This window comes from Papilio machaon, chromosome 6 (genome assembly GCF_912999745.1).
Source record: "Papilio machaon chromosome 6, ilPapMach1.1, whole genome shotgun sequence".
In the NCBI taxonomy this organism is placed as follows: Eukaryota; Metazoa; Arthropoda; class Insecta; order Lepidoptera; family Papilionidae; genus Papilio; species Papilio machaon.
In genome coordinates, this window is record NC_059991.1 from 7270317 (window position 1) to 7287998 (window position 17682).

Below are 17682 nucleotides of genomic sequence, written 5' to 3' on the forward strand. Positions count from 1 at the left end.
AATTTTTATAATGAAAAAAATAAAACGAAAAAAATGAAGTGGAAAAACAACAGGAAAAATTTTCAGAGCTTTCAAAAAATCTCCATTCATTCGCTTTTACTAACGTCATCTCGTCAGAAATTCAGCGCTTATATTGCTGAAACCAAACTTTTTTCAGTGAGAACTTTTGGTACATATCAATTTCGATGAGCATTGACCGGATATTGTTCGCTCCAACAGACCTGTATTTTCTTTTAGAAATCTCTGAGCATATGAGCAATTGCCTTTTGTAGTTTTAAGCTTAAATGGTCTTGAATGATAGGATACATGAGAAAGGAAAATTTGTCCCTCCTCTCCAACCTTTCAACTCATTACAGATGTGGAGCTGATCCCGTAGAAATAAATAGAAGCTAAGATAAATGAAGATTTGTATAATTATTATTTAGATAATAAAGATTACTATTAAATTACAAATTTTAAAATTTTTAGTTAACTTTTTTAGACTTTAGATATTTATTTATAACGCCATCTGTCGTGTGTAATAAATATCATGTTCCTTGCTTAAAGTATAATATTTTGTTTGTTTGGATGTTCTGTAGATGGCAGATTCTTTTATTTTTTATATAAATATTTAACTAAATAGGTATTAATAAAACTAGACCTGGAAAACAAATCTAGTTAAACCTAAGAGCTACCTTAACGCTACTCTAAAGATTCGGGGTAAGCTTGAAATTGTTCTAGTTACGTAGTTAATAATGAATCTGAACGAATAATAGGTACCATTGCCGGATACAGCGACAATTCTAACCTTGTCATTGTCAGACGTAAAATCCTGACAAGGTCAATGTGATATGCGCATCTAGTGATGCAATACTAAATCAATATAAACAATACTACATTACATTAACATTTATAAATATCAATTTATATCTGAGCATTTTTTAATTACTAACTGCATTTTTAATTAAATTTAGTACTGGCCAGATAGTAGACTAGCTGTATGTGTGTAAAAATGGTCTCAGAGTTTGTTGTACCGCAAAAAAATCTTTTGAACTCTTTAATTTTTAAACTCCGATATTTATGTTAAACATAAATAGCTTATGATTGGTTTAGAAAAATTGAAATATGTGAATTCCTTCTCTTCTATATATAAAACTAAAATACGTCGTCCAATGTCATGATTATTCTTTAATTACCCAAACTCGCAGGAAAACCAGATGTTACGAAGGTACCTATTGGGAATACGACAAAAACCATATGTTACAGACGTCACAACTGGCCAATGACTGTAAATAACCGGTTAGAGAGTTCGTAGACATTTTTGAAATCTGATTCGTCATCATTCTCATATTATTTTAATAAAAAGGTGGTTATTTGTTTTTTTATTTACTTGTATATATTTATTTATTAACTTAGAATCAAAAAGTGCAAGCGAAACATAAACAACTATCGTACTTTAAAATATTTAATTTAAAAATATGCAATATAATAATAGAAATAGTTCAAGGATAAACGCGAAATAACAACGTATAGGTTCTATGCTAACATTACACAAGCCTCATTAATATTTATTAATCCAATTTCATATCAATTTGTTCTTTTAAATTGGCTTTTTTCAATAAACAAATGAATTACATCTTTCTGCAATACGTTGGATATAATATATATTTTGGAAAGTGTGAAGTGCAGTAAAATATTAATTTTTAATCGAGTAAGCTAATATTTTGTAAAAATAAAACACTATTGTAGAAAAACAATAGCAAATAAATGTTTATTGCCTATACTTCTACTATTTTGAGATAAATATTTTAATTTAATGCATATTAATTGATTTTATTTAATTTTCATTAGTAAACATAATTTAAATCAATTAGGAAATTCTGTTCTTCAATTGTTTGTCATAAAATAATTTGAAAATGGCAATCTATTTTCCGTAAGTCTCAATAGTTACATACTAGTAAGTAATATTTGCTGTTATGTAATATAAGGAAACTAAGTCGTTGAAGTATGTTTGTTCAATTTGGCACAAGTAAACTTTAGTCCCATTCCCCATTAACCGTTCCTAATCCGTTAAATTTCCGTATTCTCTACGTCAGTGTTAGGAACGAGGGAATCCCTTGCCGTTTAAATCATGTACAAATACAAGCCGCAGTTTTAATTTTTTTCAATACACATCGCCGTTTCTTACCAGCCAGTTGGCGTATTGTTAATTCTTAATTTAAATAGTTTGTTGGTTATTTTATTTGTTTGCTTTGGACTTTTTGGTGACTAGAAATATAAGATTTTCATTTGTTTCGTTTTCTCTTTTAATTTTTCAAAATGTTGAAGATATTATTAGTGGTTGCGATTGTTTTTATCTACACGGCATATGCAGGTAATTAATTTCATTCTTTTCCTAATTATTTTAGAGCTTTTAGAGGTAATAATTTTGTCAGTCCTTTCTTGGTGTCTGCTTTTGTGGCATTTTATGAACATTTATATGATAAAGTTCAATTATACTTTTATAAATTATTTCTTAAACATTTTAGATTATTGAAAATTTACTATTATTTCTATTCCATACTGGGTCGATGAAAGAAAAACCATATGGTTCATGATAATACTCAAATACAGGTCTTCGAACCCAGCTTTGATCGGTAGTCCGTACCGATCAAAGCTGGGTTTAAATGATTAAAAATGAATGTTTTTTACATTTATTTTTTAACATTTTTATAATATCAACAGCTGTAGTAACATGCGGACCTAATGAGGAATTAAACCGTTGTCCCTCGAACTGCTCTGATGTTTGTCCAACAAAGAGCGGTGAGTTCACCAACTGCAGACGTCCGAACAGGGAACATTGCCCGCCTCCGAAATGCGTGTGTCAATTTAACTACAGACGAGCTGAGAATGGAACCTGCATACCTGCGAGAGACTGCCGTAAGTGTTCTGTTTACGAAAACATATTGACTTAGAACACTTAGAATCGAATATGGTACCGACACTATAAGAACTAAAATTTAGCTTACGAGTGTGTTGCTATAATATTTCGTCAGGAAATTAACGTCCTCGACAAAAAATTATATTATGTTTTTAATTTAAACTTAGGTTTCAATTTCCGATTGTATAATATTCCATTACAAAATCTATAAATGTATATACAAACACAACTCTACAACCTCTAAAAACGTTATCTTCTTGTGAATTACGCAATAGTTAACAATTCTTTTTCACTTCACGACTGACGTCTGATAATAAATCTTGATTTATCAGTTACTTCTTTTGTGCTGGGGTAATTTACAATTTGTCGATCCAAGTTGTTACCTACTTACGTCATACATAGAAAACGAATCAATTATCAGTCAGTCCACCGTGACAACACGTTCAGTTAACACGGAAAATATGTATATAGGTGTGAAAATTTTATATAACTGTATAACTATAATTTAACGATAAAAAATAAATTGCTAACAATATCAGTAACCAAGTGTTACTTTGAATTCTATTTATTTTGAAAGCAAAGTACTTTTAATTTATCTCTACTTCATTTGATTATTTTCTGTATATTTCAATGGAAAATAATTCAAAAGCGTTAAGCGTGTTTGAAATTTTTCATAAATGAAACTTATTATTTTTTCTCAGCTGCATTCGATTGTCCTAATGAAAACGAAGAATACAATCCCTGTCCAGGCTACTGCCCTACAGACGACTGCACTCAAGCAACGCCGAACGGAGAATGCCCTTTATTTGGTTTATTCTTAATTGTTGTTGAATGTCTACCCACTTGTCAATGTCAACCGACATATTGGAGAAAGGATGGTGTCTGTGTACCTTACCAACAATGCATAGTTAATAAAGATTAAATAATCCAACTCATTGTAATTTAAAAAATAAAATGTCTAATTTACCTATGAAGTTATGGATTAAAATGTCAACTTGAGTGATATTTCAATAAATATCACTCAAAATCGCACAAACCGTGAATACAAAAGACCAAATGAAACAGACATTATTGTGTAACACACATGGGAAGCAAAAACTGAGATAAAAATCGGATATCCAAAAATGACAGGAAAACGACAGCAGCAAGGTTTCACCATTTTACCAGCTTACATTGGAAGAATATACATTTTTATACGAAAGAAAATATGATTGAATTTCAAGCAAATGCATTGTATTTTGGCAATTGTAGTACCAGTTTAATTCAACTATAGTTCAAATAATTATTACCTATTACGAGTAGTTCCTGATTTTGTTCCTACATTTTTTAATTAAGAACACAATTTTTTTTACTGACATTATTTTCGAATATTTTAATGTTAAATGTATATAAATATTTGTTTAATTCAATAAATCTTATTTTTTTTTAATAATGTGTGTGTATTAAATATTTGTAAGACTAGACAAATTAAATTTAAAAAAAGGAGTTGTGTAATTTCAATTTCTGAGAGAATATAGTCAACTGAGATAACAAAATCCAATTTTGAAAGTAGAGACGTATAAAATAGTTAAGTAATTCTTTTTATTCTAAACCTACCTATGTATTCCCTAAACCTAAAATGAAAATGAGTCAGCATATTTAGGTAATGTATCCTATTCTTTGACAGAACAGAAGGCCAGGGCACAGGGCATAACTTGTCCTATATATTGATATTTTCTAGATAAACATTAGGAACTGTTCTTAGTACACTTTAATGAAGTTCAGTAAGATATTTGTTGTTGTTTTATGTTTTTTTTATTTTATGAAGAATTTTCTATTTAATTGAGCAATTCTTGTACCTTACATTTTTAAAGTGCAATTTCCTAATTTGGCAGAAACACTCGTTAAAAATAAAGGCGCTTATCGGGAGTTATAAATGTGCGTTTACGACTGTGAGTACTTACTATGTTGTAGTCTTGCTTCACAATGATTGAATTAAATTTCATATATTAATCGGCAATTACTATTCTAAGCAAGGGAAATAAATCACTGCCGTAAAATAGCATGCTTCTCTCGTAAATGTTGATCCTAACACCTGCTAAAATTATAATCTTAAATAATTTAGATATAAAGTAAAAAGTAGAAGAACTTCTTGAAGAAACCTATTATTATTAGTCCGTAAACTATGGAATAACAAGTCATAAAATAGATTATGTTACCATCTCTACATGTTTAATAAATTTTTTATCATTTTTTAAATAATAAATCGTGCAAAACAACACGTTTCATACATTAAAGTACAATTATGACGGACGAGAATCTATATAAGAAACGTCGAATCGTGTGATAATGTTTCTAGAAAATGCTGCCTCATAATTGTTTTTTAATTCTTTCTTTTTGTCTCTTTTTACACACTGCAACAGCTTCAGGTATTTTTATTAAGTTATATGTAACTTTGTAAACTTTTTTAAATTAATAACGGAAAATAAGCAGAGGACAATGCGATTAAGGCCCTTCGAAGCAAGTGGCAACGTTTTGAACTGGAAAGCGCGAACTTTGACTAATAAATTTTATCTAAATAAAAAAGTTGATCAAATAGTTCCTAAAATAAACGTAATAAATACAAGTCCAAGAATAGTTTCTTCAATATTGTAAGAATTTAATTTTTGTCACAGCAAAACTGAGATGCCGTAGGAATGAAGTGCTCGTGATGAACCCGACACCATGCGCCGACCGCGTCTGTCCTCGAAGTTTGAAGGCGCTGCGTCAGGCTTGCGTTAGTCCTAGCAACGTCAAACTTCCCCCAAAGTGCGTTTGCAGATTCAACTACAGCCGTGACCGACGGGGGAGGTGCATTCCCACACATTCTTGCCGTAATTACTATCCTTGTCATAGAATGCCGTAAATAGAAATAACAATATGTTTCAAACCGAGATTTTGGTCTCAGAAACCAGTGCAAGATGTAGTAGTTACAAAGGCTGAATTATTGCAGTATGTTCCAGACCAATTATATTAAAGTTGTGTGTTTTAATATTTTCATCTAAAAATATAAAATATCACATTTTCTGTTTGTTACATAAGATACGTTGACAGTTTTATTTACTGACTTTTATTAAAGTAGTCTTGTTTGGCCAATATTTGGTCATGGTTTGTCTAACGTTCCAGCTCCCATTGCATGCGGGCATAATGAGATATTCGACGCGTGTCCGCCGCAATGCCCCAGTGACGACTGCAGCCAAGCAACGCCATCAGGCCGATGCCCAATAGTGGGCCGCATCGGCATCGTGACGCAGTGCAAGCCCCAGTGTCGTTGCGCTTACCACCACTGGCGTAAAAACAACGTTTGCGTTCCTTACGAACAATGCAATAGTTAGTATTACCAGTATTTCTATTGATAGTAAACATAGGTACTATATTTTAAGGAAGATCCGATGATGCGGCCCTGCTTGCCTTGGTAGGGGTACTATTTCCGCGCCCCACATATGCATACGTATTTTAAAGAAGTCTACAGACTAGGAAAGAGTCACTACAAGTAGCTTCTTAGCGTTAAATATAAAGATTCGATCAACTATAAATTAGTGTAATTAAGTTTTTTTGTATCATTTGGTGGCAAACCAACAGGCAGCCACCACCTGAATTCGCCGAAATAGAAAAGCGACCGCTACCAATAGACAACAGAAATTGCAGATGCGTTGTTTACCTTTTATCGACGTAAGAGAGGAGGCACAGTCTTACTATCTTATTTCTCCTCCTATGCCTCCTCCGAGTATGATTGTCTGAAAATTTTCATAAATACGTATTTTTGTATTGCAGTAACCCCTATTAAAAGAGGTAAGATTTAATTATTTTAAACCTCGATATAAAAAAGCGATCACCAAAATTATGCAAAAAAAAATGTTCCCTTCTGATTCACTGATGATTTTTTTTTGCTGCCTAATTGTTTTGTTGGTGCCATATATAAGAGTGCGAGTTACAGTATTATTATCTTTAATATTATTCTAATAGTTATTTCGATCCTAAAAAAAATACGCATAAATTTTGTTAGAAATATCAACGTACAATTAAACTTGTAAATGTGTGTCTTTTAACTAATAAATGCATTTATATATCGTATGTTGTTATATATTTACAATAAAAACGATTTAATTTATATTCCTTTACTTATAGTTATCATATATTTGAAAATGAAATGTTTTGCAATCATTTTCAGAGTCACGTTCGTGTAATGCAACTACGGAAAATATATAGATTGTGTTTTATTCACCTCATAAATAAATATTATTACAATAATTACATTTCACAGCAATAAACTGCATTAAACGGAGGATTATTTATTGCAGAGGTTATTCTTCTAAGCATATTTTAGTTATTAAACATAAGCTCTGGTTAACGCATCGAAGGGTTTCCATAGTTGAAACAAACGTACAAATATATATTCATCCTTCTCATCACCGCCATAAACTCCCTGTCCTTATCCCACAAACGTGAGTTCGAAGCACCCCGTTTTATAACCAAAACAATATGTTTTGTGCAATAAACATGTTTTATCTGTGGAACGTTACGTCCCAACGTTAGACTGTTATTGTGATACAAAGTAGTTACAGTCAAAATCTGTTATAACGACATCGAAGGGACTACTCATATTGAGTCGTAAAAACCGATAGTTGTAACAACCGGTGACAGGTATTAATAGGAAAGATATGTATATAACATTCAGCCAGGACCTTTGATTTTGGTCAATTTAACCGGTATGTTGTTCTAAACGATGTCGCCATAAACGGTTTTGACTGTATTTCTTGGACTTATGTTCTTGGACAATTGCTTGAGCAAGGTATCATTTTTTATATTAAATACATTTCTTGTCTTAAGATAAATTATTTTTATTTAAAGTTTAATTAAAATTTTTCAACTCCCGTGTGTTTCGTGATCTAAAATTAAGAACGCTAAACGAATGAAACGAATAAAAAATATAAATCTGAAAAAATATCAATTTCTTTTCTTAGTAATCACAGTCATTTGATGAGACACAATTGCCAGTAGTATCTCTATAGAATCCCTTTTTGCAAATGCATTTAACTCTGCAAATACCAAAACTTTCTTTCGTACATTCGATGTTACGAGTTAGACAAGTCTTTTCTGCACAAGGAGACATGCAGTCCAATATTTCGTTCGCTTTCGAACATCTCATAGGATCTGAAAAAGAAACAACAGAGGTGACAGATTTCTAAACACATTTTCTATTACAAAACAAGAATACAGCAAGTTTACATATTCGAAACAATCACTTCAGTCATATTGTTGTAATTTTTCTCCTCTCAACATATCTATATGTGAATGTTTCGCCAGTGCGAACACAAGGTCGCCTACAATATATTATTTTTATATAGACCTATTAGTATATAATACATATGTAAACAATATACTATTGTAATACATTAATAAACAAATAATAATGTTGATATTAATTTTCCTTAATAACAAACGGTTTTATCTAATTAAATTCAATATAATTGACTGTTTGTTTCCTTATAAAACTATGTCAGGGATAAAAGAACACACAGCTAATATGTAAATATTACAGTTAATGTCCTTGAGTAATAATTAAAAAATTACGATTAATAAAAATCACCTGATTAAATGCAGAACCGCAAAATGCCTAAAGAATGATGCAAAATCCACATACTGGTCTGTATTTATGAAAATCTTGTATATCACTATTGCTAAACTGGCGTCTTTAAAATAGATTATCTCGAAATGGGTACTACTAGATTTGGAACTTAACGCCGTAGTCATTTTTATTCAGCTCTAAAATATTGGAGGGTTAGACCAGACTCTAGTAAATTTCGCATCATCCTTCAACCATTTTAAAAAGTAAAATTATTTTAAATTCTACAATTCAAGTATGAAACTGGATGGGATTGTAATCAAATTAAGAACAAACCGTTGCAAAAAATTGATGAAAAGTACTAACCTGCAGAACCATATTTCACGAGGAACAAAAATGTGCAGCATAAAACAAAACTCATATAAACACGCATGTTTATAGCTTCAATGGTAACCAACTAATGTGATATTTTCCTTAACAATTAACTTTATACATTTACTAAGTAACACCATTACTTTATTTAAGTTGATTTGACTTCCGTAATGCACCATTAATAGCATCCATCAAACCTTAACAGTTTCCGCCGGGAAATGTTATCTCAATACATTTCAGAACTTTCCTACTTTGTGTTCGTATTACAAGAAATTAATTAAAATATTTGACTTTCCTTCATTAATTTACTGTAATTATACAATAGAAGGAGCATTTCTTTCTTTCATATATATTAAATAGTGTTATGCAAAAATTAGATGTTTTGAATCTAGCCTTGTACCTTACCGGTCAGGGTTTTAGAAATTGTTCCTAGAAAATACCCACTTCAAGTCTATAGTGACGGTCACGAGCGTTAGTGGTAACTCTATATTGGGGCAGACTACGTAACATTTTAACCTATTAAATAATAACACGTTTGTGAAATAATAACATCAATTTAAATGCAAGATCTTTATTAGAAATGACTGCTTAAGGTGTTCCTTGAACTCTGTGTCAGTTAGTTATCAGGTTTATCATCAACGCCTACCTGATCCTTCGATGGCACTTCTACAAACCGCCAATATTCTACTTCTGCTTCGACAGGATAACTCTCATATTCTTGCTCCGAATCTGGTACGAGGCATCCCTTTCCTGTAGTTGAAAAACATTTTTAACACTAATCAAGATTACTTTTAAAAGGATACATCCCTAGTAAAAAGGCTGATACTGTACACTAATATGAGTGTTAAGTTATTTTCTTTTGCATTAATATCTTACTGGGAGTATAATCGAGATAGTCTTCGAATTCTGGACATTGTTCTAGAGGCATGCAAGTCGAATTCAGATCTTTTCTGAGGTATCCTTCTTTACACGAGCATCCCGGCTGGCCCTCCTCTTCAGGGTTACATTCGTCGTCTATATCGAGCGACTTACAAATTTCGGAAGGACATGACTTTTTATTTGCTTTGTACTCTTCGTTAGGGCCGGTACATTTTTTATCTACAAAAAGTGTAAGCGTTTTAATGTCAAAAGAAACAAATTTTACATTAATTTGGAGACTCCTGACTTATTTTTTTCCTTTCAAAATTTTATTGATTTAGTTTATCATATGCGGCTACATTACATCTTTGTGAACCCTAAGCTTTATTTCCCTCGGTTGTATAATATCATGCCCGTGGGCGCAAGGAAGTCCGCCTGAACAAGTTTAAAATAACAGCATTTGATGATATCATCAAAATGGGTCGCAAAAATTAGTAGAACTATGCTATTGACTTAGCATAGTACACAGAAGTGACAATGCTTTTACAAACAGAACCATTATCAAGCAACTGTCAATAAAATAACCAAAAAATATTACCGCACAAATTGCTCGTAACGCAATAGCCGTCAGAGTTTCTGTAGTATCCATCGTTGCATACGCATTTGTTCTCGCAAACCTCTCCAGTAACGTTCGGACATTTGTAACGTAAGTAACGGCCTATACATGTCCTCGGCCGCGGGCAAGATTTGACACATCTTAGACTTTCATTAGGCTTGGTGCAATTATTATCTGATAAAAAACGGTAATTAATAAAATGAAAAAAATAATAAAGGTTTGGTTTTAAAAGGAAAGTAAATAAAATATTTATTCTCACAAAAAATAATTTCAATTTATTCTTCAACAACAAAACAACTAAAATGTGGCAAAGTGTAGCCAACTCAGTATATGCAAGAACGGACCAAAACTGCACTCTTTTGCACTCATACATAGTTAGTTAGCTGTCGCCCGCGACTCCGTCCGCGTCCGAAATTAAAAAAACTAAATAATTAGCCTATATGTTCTTACAGGCTTTGTCCTATATCAGTGTCAAATTTCATCAACATCCGTTGAGCCGTTCCAGAGATACCTTCAAAAAAACTACTCTTTACTACACAGCTGATCAAATTTTGCAACATCATCACCGATCAATCTCCTTCGAGCCTCCCTCTTCAACGCGACACTGGCGAAACAATCAGTGCCCAGTTGGCACACCTAAAAGCCATTGCTTGGAAACTGAATTCAATTACCTTCAAAAAATTATACACAAATAACTCAACAATTACTGCTATACTTACTATAATCAGGTGAATTAGCAAGTTCGGGACATTGATTTATTGGAATGCAGGTCGAATTTAATGACAATCTTAAATAGCCTGACTCACAAACGCACCCGGGAACACCTTTGACATTAGGATAGCATGCATATCTAGACACAATAGAGCTGCATATATCAGGATTACATTCCTTTTTATCAGTTGTAAAGACTTCATGAGGACCAGAGCACTTCCTATCTGAAATAAATAAACAATGAAAATTAATAAATTGTTATCGATTCCCAAGCATAATCTATAACACAAATTTACGAATTGCGTTAAGATTGTTTATAAATTGATTGTAAACCGCTGAACTAAAAGTGGTACAGTGATATAAGAATGAATACATAAACAACTTGACCAAAACTTACCACATAATTCACTGGTGACACAAAAACCATTGGAATTTCTATAGAATCCTTTGTTGCACGCACACTGTTGTTTACAAGGCGCGGATGCATTGATAAGGCAGTGGTAAGTTTTATTTCGGTTGCCACAGGTATTCAAAGGTGGGCATGATCCAATACACTGCGAACTTTCATTAGGAAGAGAACAATTCAAGGGATTTGCTGTCAAAATAAATAAAAATTAATTAGGGACGACATAATAAGTTTAATTAAAAATTAGATCTCCAACGATTCAATTCAACAATAGCTTTGACCGTGAAAGAGCTCTGGTCCCATATTATCATAAAAATAATCGTCGACATCATCAAAAAAAAAATCCACTCACAATCAGTGGAGTTCGGCGACTGTGAGCAATGTTCCGACAGTATACAAGTCGAGTTAACATTTGCTCGTAAATAGCCAGGATTGCAGACGCAACCCGGTTGACCTTTCTCTTCAGGGTCACATTTAAATAGAGCTAGTTTAGATTGGCAAGTCTGGGGAGGACATTGCTTTTTATCTGGCTTATATACTTCGTTTGGTCCGGTACACTTCTTGTCTTAAAAATAACGTTTATTTCTGTTTACACAAGTATGATTTATCACATAAACATGGTTAATATTTTAGTGTATGAAAAAAAGTAGTCAAAGCAGATTTTTTTTTGCAAAAGAGGTAAAATAATAAAATAATAAGAAATACATTTAGGTTAATAAGTTATCAAAATTAATATATTGTACAGGCAGATACAAAAAAATTATTAGATTTCAAGCTTTGTTTACCACAGAGATCGCTCGTTACACAGAATCCATCTTCATTTCTGTAAAATCCATCGTCACAGATACATTTGTCTTGGCAGATCTCGGTCTTGTTTTGGTAACAATTGAACAATACGCCACGGTTCTTACACGATTTCGGCGGAGGACAAGACTTCACACATTTTAGGCTCTCGTTCGGTAAAGTGCATTTAGGTTTATCTGAAAACCGGTAGTTATGAAAGCGCTTAAAGTTTGTAGATAAATAAGTTGAGTAACAAACTTATCTAATCTTACTATAATCAGGCGAACCCTGTAATTCTGGACATTGTTTTATTGGGATACAAGTTGAATTCAGGGTCAATCTCAAAAATCCCGGCTTGCACGCACAGCTCGGCTGGCCTTTGTCTTTTGAATCACATTTGTACCTCGCTACAATAGACCGACATATCTCAGGCGGACACGACTTTTTGTCTGCTTTGTATTCCTCGTTAGGACCGGTACATTTCTTATCTGAAACACGTAAATTAATATTACATTTTTACTGCTGTAGAGACCGCAGCAGTATTAGCCACTAGATTAATAGTCATCCTTCCTTCTCTCCAACAAGGTATGTGCAATCTTTGCTGATGTCTATTGGCTGCAGTAACTTTTCTATTTTATCGATATCAGTGGGCCTAGCCCGAATACTTGCAATAAGCACCTTTGTATCGTCATTATTTTTAACAGGCAAACTCAGATTGTAACACCCACCCCCCCACACACTAAATACTGTAAAAACAAAACCTTTAACTTTTTAAAAAACATAAATTCAACATGATTCAGAATGTAACGATCGTGTTATTCGAAATGAAACTTAACGTTATACTTTACCACATAAATCACTAGTCACACAAAATCCATCCGGATTTCTGTAGTATCCGTCATCGCATACGCACTCATTCTTACAAGCCTCAGAAGTATTTAAACATTTGTAACGTAAGAAACGACCTATACAAGTCCTAGGTCGAGGGCACGATTTTACACATTTGAGACTCTCGTAAGGTCCCGTGCAATTACCTGAAACATTTATTTATTAGTCTGAAGGTATAACTGCCACGCAGAGTCGTTAAGTAGGCAAAGTATCATTTAACTAGCGTAGAAATACGAAAGAATTAGATAGTTTTACTCAGGTACTAAGTGATTATTACCAGGTGCATTAACCAGTTCTGGGCATTGGTTCGCCGGAATGCAGGTTGAGTTTTCATTCAGTCGCAAGAAGCCCGACTTGCAGACGCACCCTGGCTGCCCTTGCTCGTTTGGATTGCACGCGATTCTTGATACAATGGAACTACATAAATCCGATGGACATTTCTTTTTGTCCGGTTTATACTCCGCGTTCGGGTCATTGCATTTCTTATCTAAAATCATAGATAAATTTCAACACCTTTCGTCTCATTCCTCTAACTGAATGTCAATATATCTTCGTAAGAATGTTACACGTTTAAAAATACTGTAATAACAATGTAGTAGCTGATTTCTCTGTTACTGCGTTTAACAGTGGTAGATCCTGCAACAACAATATTTGTCGGGTGCACGAATGGGTGGCGACAACCGGTGCAATACCAGGACCACACAGAAGACAGGCGTGAAGTGGAAGCAATTCTGCGTTTCGTCTGAGTGCGTGCCGGTGGCCTAATTTTAGTCCACGCTCTCTTTCCCCCCTTTTATTATAAGGAAATGATATGAAGCGGATGTGGATTTGACGGAGTAGAAGACCCATAGGAAGAGGACATATCCTCTTTCTGTGCGTCCCATCCTCTGTCGATTAAAGGTAGGCACCGCATCTGCAATTGCGGATGTCTATGGGGAGCGATTGCATCGCTATTTAGGCGTATTCAGGTGGCTGTTTGCTCGTTTGTCACCTTATGATATAAAAAAAAAAACAAAATCATAATACCTTGATCTTTTTATCTTTTAAAAATAAGGAATAGAGGTTAAAGATAAATTACCAAAATTAATAAACATTATTGTATTTACCACATAAATTATTGGTGACGCAAAATCCGTCAGTGTTCCTATAGAATCCTTTGTCGCAAGCACATTGATAGTTACAAGGTGCAGATGTATTAATGAGACAATGGTAAGTCTTGTTGCGATTGTCACAAGTCGCCAACGGTGGACATGATCTGATGCACTGCAGACTTTCGTTGGGACGAGTGCAATTAGCAGCTTCTGTTATAAAGTAGCGCCGGATATCACGATTAACAAAATAAAGAAGAATATGAACATTAAGATAATTATGGCTATTTACATGGTAGTAACTGTATATTAATACAGAATATATCACCTCATCCTATTTAATTCTTAAGATAAATGATCATCGTCACTTATTAACATTAATTGTACCAGAAAAAATCTGCTACTGGCCTTTAAGGAAGGAACTCGTGTAACGCATGGGATAAAGAATATGTAACATTACCAAATGACATGTTTCTTTCGTGTGACTTACTCTTAATGTTTGGGCATTTTTCATACGGTACACAAAGATCTCCGTCTCTCCAATAGTTCTTCTTGCATCTGCAAGATGGCCGACACTGCAGTACTATTCCGATGCGGCCAACAAAATGACAAGTACCGTCGGCTGTGGCCTTAGTACAGTTATCACTGGGGCATACAGGACATGCGTCGAACTCTTCATTGGCTCCAGGGCATTTGAAAAAAGCTGTGTAAAGCAAAACAAATGAGATACATAGCTATCTCCAAGTCCTTGGAAGAGTAGATTAATAATAACTGTAGAGACAACTTAGAAGTCGCGAAATAAAGGTGATTTAGCTTAAACTATACAAAGTAAGAGGAACCAGATTGAAGTTGGCTAGTTTTGGACCTCATTTAGTGTTCCAATTGATATAAATAATTTATGAATAATAGTATACTAACGACATTCTCTTGTAGGTACGCAGGTTCCGTTCTGCAGACGCCTGTAGTTATTCCTACAGGTGCACTTGGCTGGTGAACAGACATCCTGCGTATCATTTAGACATGCTCGAGCTTCTGCATCGGACGTGGGACAATACTCGCATTTCAAAGCAGGACAATTATTCATCACTTCATTGTCGCCGCAACTCACATTCTCTAAAATTTAATATTATCACCACATCATAAATACCTTCATCATCATTAGTTCGAATGAATCCACTTGTGGATCTCTTCCATATGTTATAGTTATAGACTATTTATTCTGAATTTCTGATTTCTATACCGATTTTTGAATAATCACATGTGAATATTTTTACAGTCGATGCTATAAAAATTGTCCATTCTTTTTTAATAGTCCATTTTTATAGCGGATAAAAATAAGTTGAAATAAAATGATGTTATGGTCACAACACGATTAAATAATTATACGTTTTATTTTTTACTTAATCACGACAGAACCTGAATAGATGGAACCATGTTAACATTTTATGTTTTATCCTTTACATTCATAAGTTGAGATTTTCTAACCATTAGATGTAGAGAATACTTCGTCTGAAATTTACTTTCGATGAAGCTTATTCGAGCGTAGAATCGCTTGTTTCGTCACTCCCATATACTTCTTCAGTTTCGTAAGAAAACATATAGTTGTACAATGTACTACTGAAAATATCTTCGTTTCGAACAATTGCATAATAATTTTGATATTCTAGCTATACTTAATTCAATACTAGATTATATTTAGAAGTGAAAGAATTATTAAAATCGATTATGTAATTTTTAGGTTTTCCGGGACAAACAAACAATATTTTTTTATGAGAGATTTTTTATAGAGATTTGATTCTTAGTATATAAGTTGTAAATAGCAATATTTCAAAGAAATGTGTATTCTTAGCTCATAACATTTAGCAGCTAATTTTGAAGCATTTTTAAATGTTTATTGTAATGATCACGTGTTTGATTCTGTCATATATTTACACAGGTGTTTCAAATCTGCTTTCGCCCAATTTTTATTAACTTAACGACAGCATGACTAATATAACACATGTACATGAATATGTTTAATACGACAAACAGGTTACATTGTTTTTTTTTCAGCACTAATAAAATTTGATACGACAAATATAGTACATGAAAGTTATGTATTTATGAAAGTTCTTCTTATTATCTTATTAAAATTATAAATGCGAATGATTGGATGTATGGATGAATGGATGTTTATTAGAAGATATCTCCAGAACGTCTGCATGGATGTCGCTGAAATTTAGCGTAGATGTAAAACATAGCCTGGAAGAACACATAGGCTTATTAATTAAGTTTTTTTTTTTATTACTCCGCACGCATGGAGTCGCGATTTTAAATATCCATAAATATAATCATAGTGCAAATTATAACAAGAAATCTCAAAAATTTATATTTATAATGTTATCTAAAGAGAACAATTTTCATTGTTGTATGTACAAAGATTACAGATGAAACTGAAATATTTTCGAAAAAACCCATTATTTAACTTAATCACTTTCTACGGTTTTTCCACAGCCGCATCACTTATACAAAAACCTGTTCAATAGGTTAAGTCAGAAGAAATAGGCCCTATTGCTATCTCAGTTTTCGCCAAGGGAATAAGAGAGACAACATTATATTTCTAGACATGCGTTCTCGCAGTAGTAACATACAATAAGGATAAAATCAACACAAATATGAATTAATATCTACATCGTAAATATAATATTAAATCATTTAAAAAAAAAAACACTAACAACAATATCTGGAACGACACGTCAAACTGTTATCATCAAGACACCTTTTTGACATTGCCAAGAGGCCGCTAGTAAGGTAAGTTGTCATAATTTAGGTTAACTTATGCCCACCGGATCAATAATTTTGTTAGTCTTTAATATCATAAACAGGATTCTGAATAAATTAAATTGATTGAAGTTTCTGAAACCGTGCAGAAAACATGTATGATAAAGCAAATTTATTCACCTGCTCTAGTTCCGAGGAGTATGTAAGCAATTATACATAATAAAAACTTAACCATAGTGATATGACGAACACCGTCTGTCGCCGATTAAACTTGCTAGTCGAGTTTTATAGCAATTTTTTAATACGTATAAGTATAAAAACGTGTACAATGAATAGGTAGAACACATGAATAAACATTGTTTTACATTTTTCATACTTCTGTCTACTGTCAGTGTTTGAATTTTGGGGTTTTGCGTTAAAGCTTTCTTTTACTTTAGTTTGTCTATTTAAGGATGATTAGTTTAACAACTGACGCCTATGAAGTATAGAATTGATTTTGTGTGATGATTAATGTCGTATTTAATGGACGGGTATTATAGTGTCGGATCATACGCGCATAACGAACAACTATGAACTATCGAGAATTGGTCTTGTAATAAAATTTATCGAACAAATGAGTACTATAATTCAGGTGTTTTATTTCTTTTGGATATATTAAAGTTATTTGGCAATGTGTCGCACTATTAACTAAAAAACATTCAAAAAAATTAACTGATC

General features: G+C 32.9%; 3 protein-coding genes across 3 annotated transcripts; 2 read left to right on the plus strand and 1 right to left on the minus strand.

The window, feature by feature from the left end:
* Window positions 1-1983: 1983 nt before the first annotated feature.
* On the plus strand, window positions 1984-4239 carry LOC106714906 (inducible metalloproteinase inhibitor protein). Its single transcript, XM_014508028.2, has 3 exons — window positions 1984-2353; window positions 2704-2898; window positions 3601-4239. Exons 1-3 carry the CDS (start codon window positions 2299-2301, stop codon window positions 3819-3821), a joined length of 471 nt encoding a protein of 156 aa, XP_014363514.2. The 5' UTR covers window positions 1984-2298; the 3' UTR covers window positions 3822-4239.
* A 1248-nt stretch (window positions 4240-5487) lies between these two features.
* Window positions 5488-6263, plus strand: LOC123721100 (inducible metalloproteinase inhibitor protein-like). The gene is made up of 2 exons (XM_045678453.1): window positions 5488-5751; window positions 6044-6263. Exons 1-2 carry the CDS (start codon window positions 5589-5591, stop codon window positions 6250-6252), a joined length of 372 nt encoding a protein of 123 aa, XP_045534409.1. The 5' UTR covers window positions 5488-5588; the 3' UTR covers window positions 6253-6263.
* Window positions 6264-9359: 3096 nt separating this feature from the next.
* LOC106714734 (fibrillin-2) lies at window positions 9360-17331 on the minus strand. Its single transcript, XM_045678266.1, has 14 exons — window positions 17146-17331; window positions 15124-15318; window positions 14696-14908; window positions 14224-14418; window positions 13395-13604; window positions 13078-13263; window positions 12502-12717; window positions 12232-12426; window positions 11799-12011; window positions 11438-11635; window positions 11049-11264; window positions 10312-10503; window positions 9732-9953; window positions 9360-9605 (listed from the first exon to the last, which is right to left on the minus strand). The coding sequence occupies exons 1-14, from the start codon at window positions 17198-17200 to the stop codon at window positions 9472-9474; spliced, it is 2640 nt and encodes an 879-aa protein (XP_045534222.1). The 5' UTR covers window positions 17201-17331; the 3' UTR covers window positions 9360-9471.
* Between the last annotated feature and the right edge of the window lie 351 nt (window positions 17332-17682).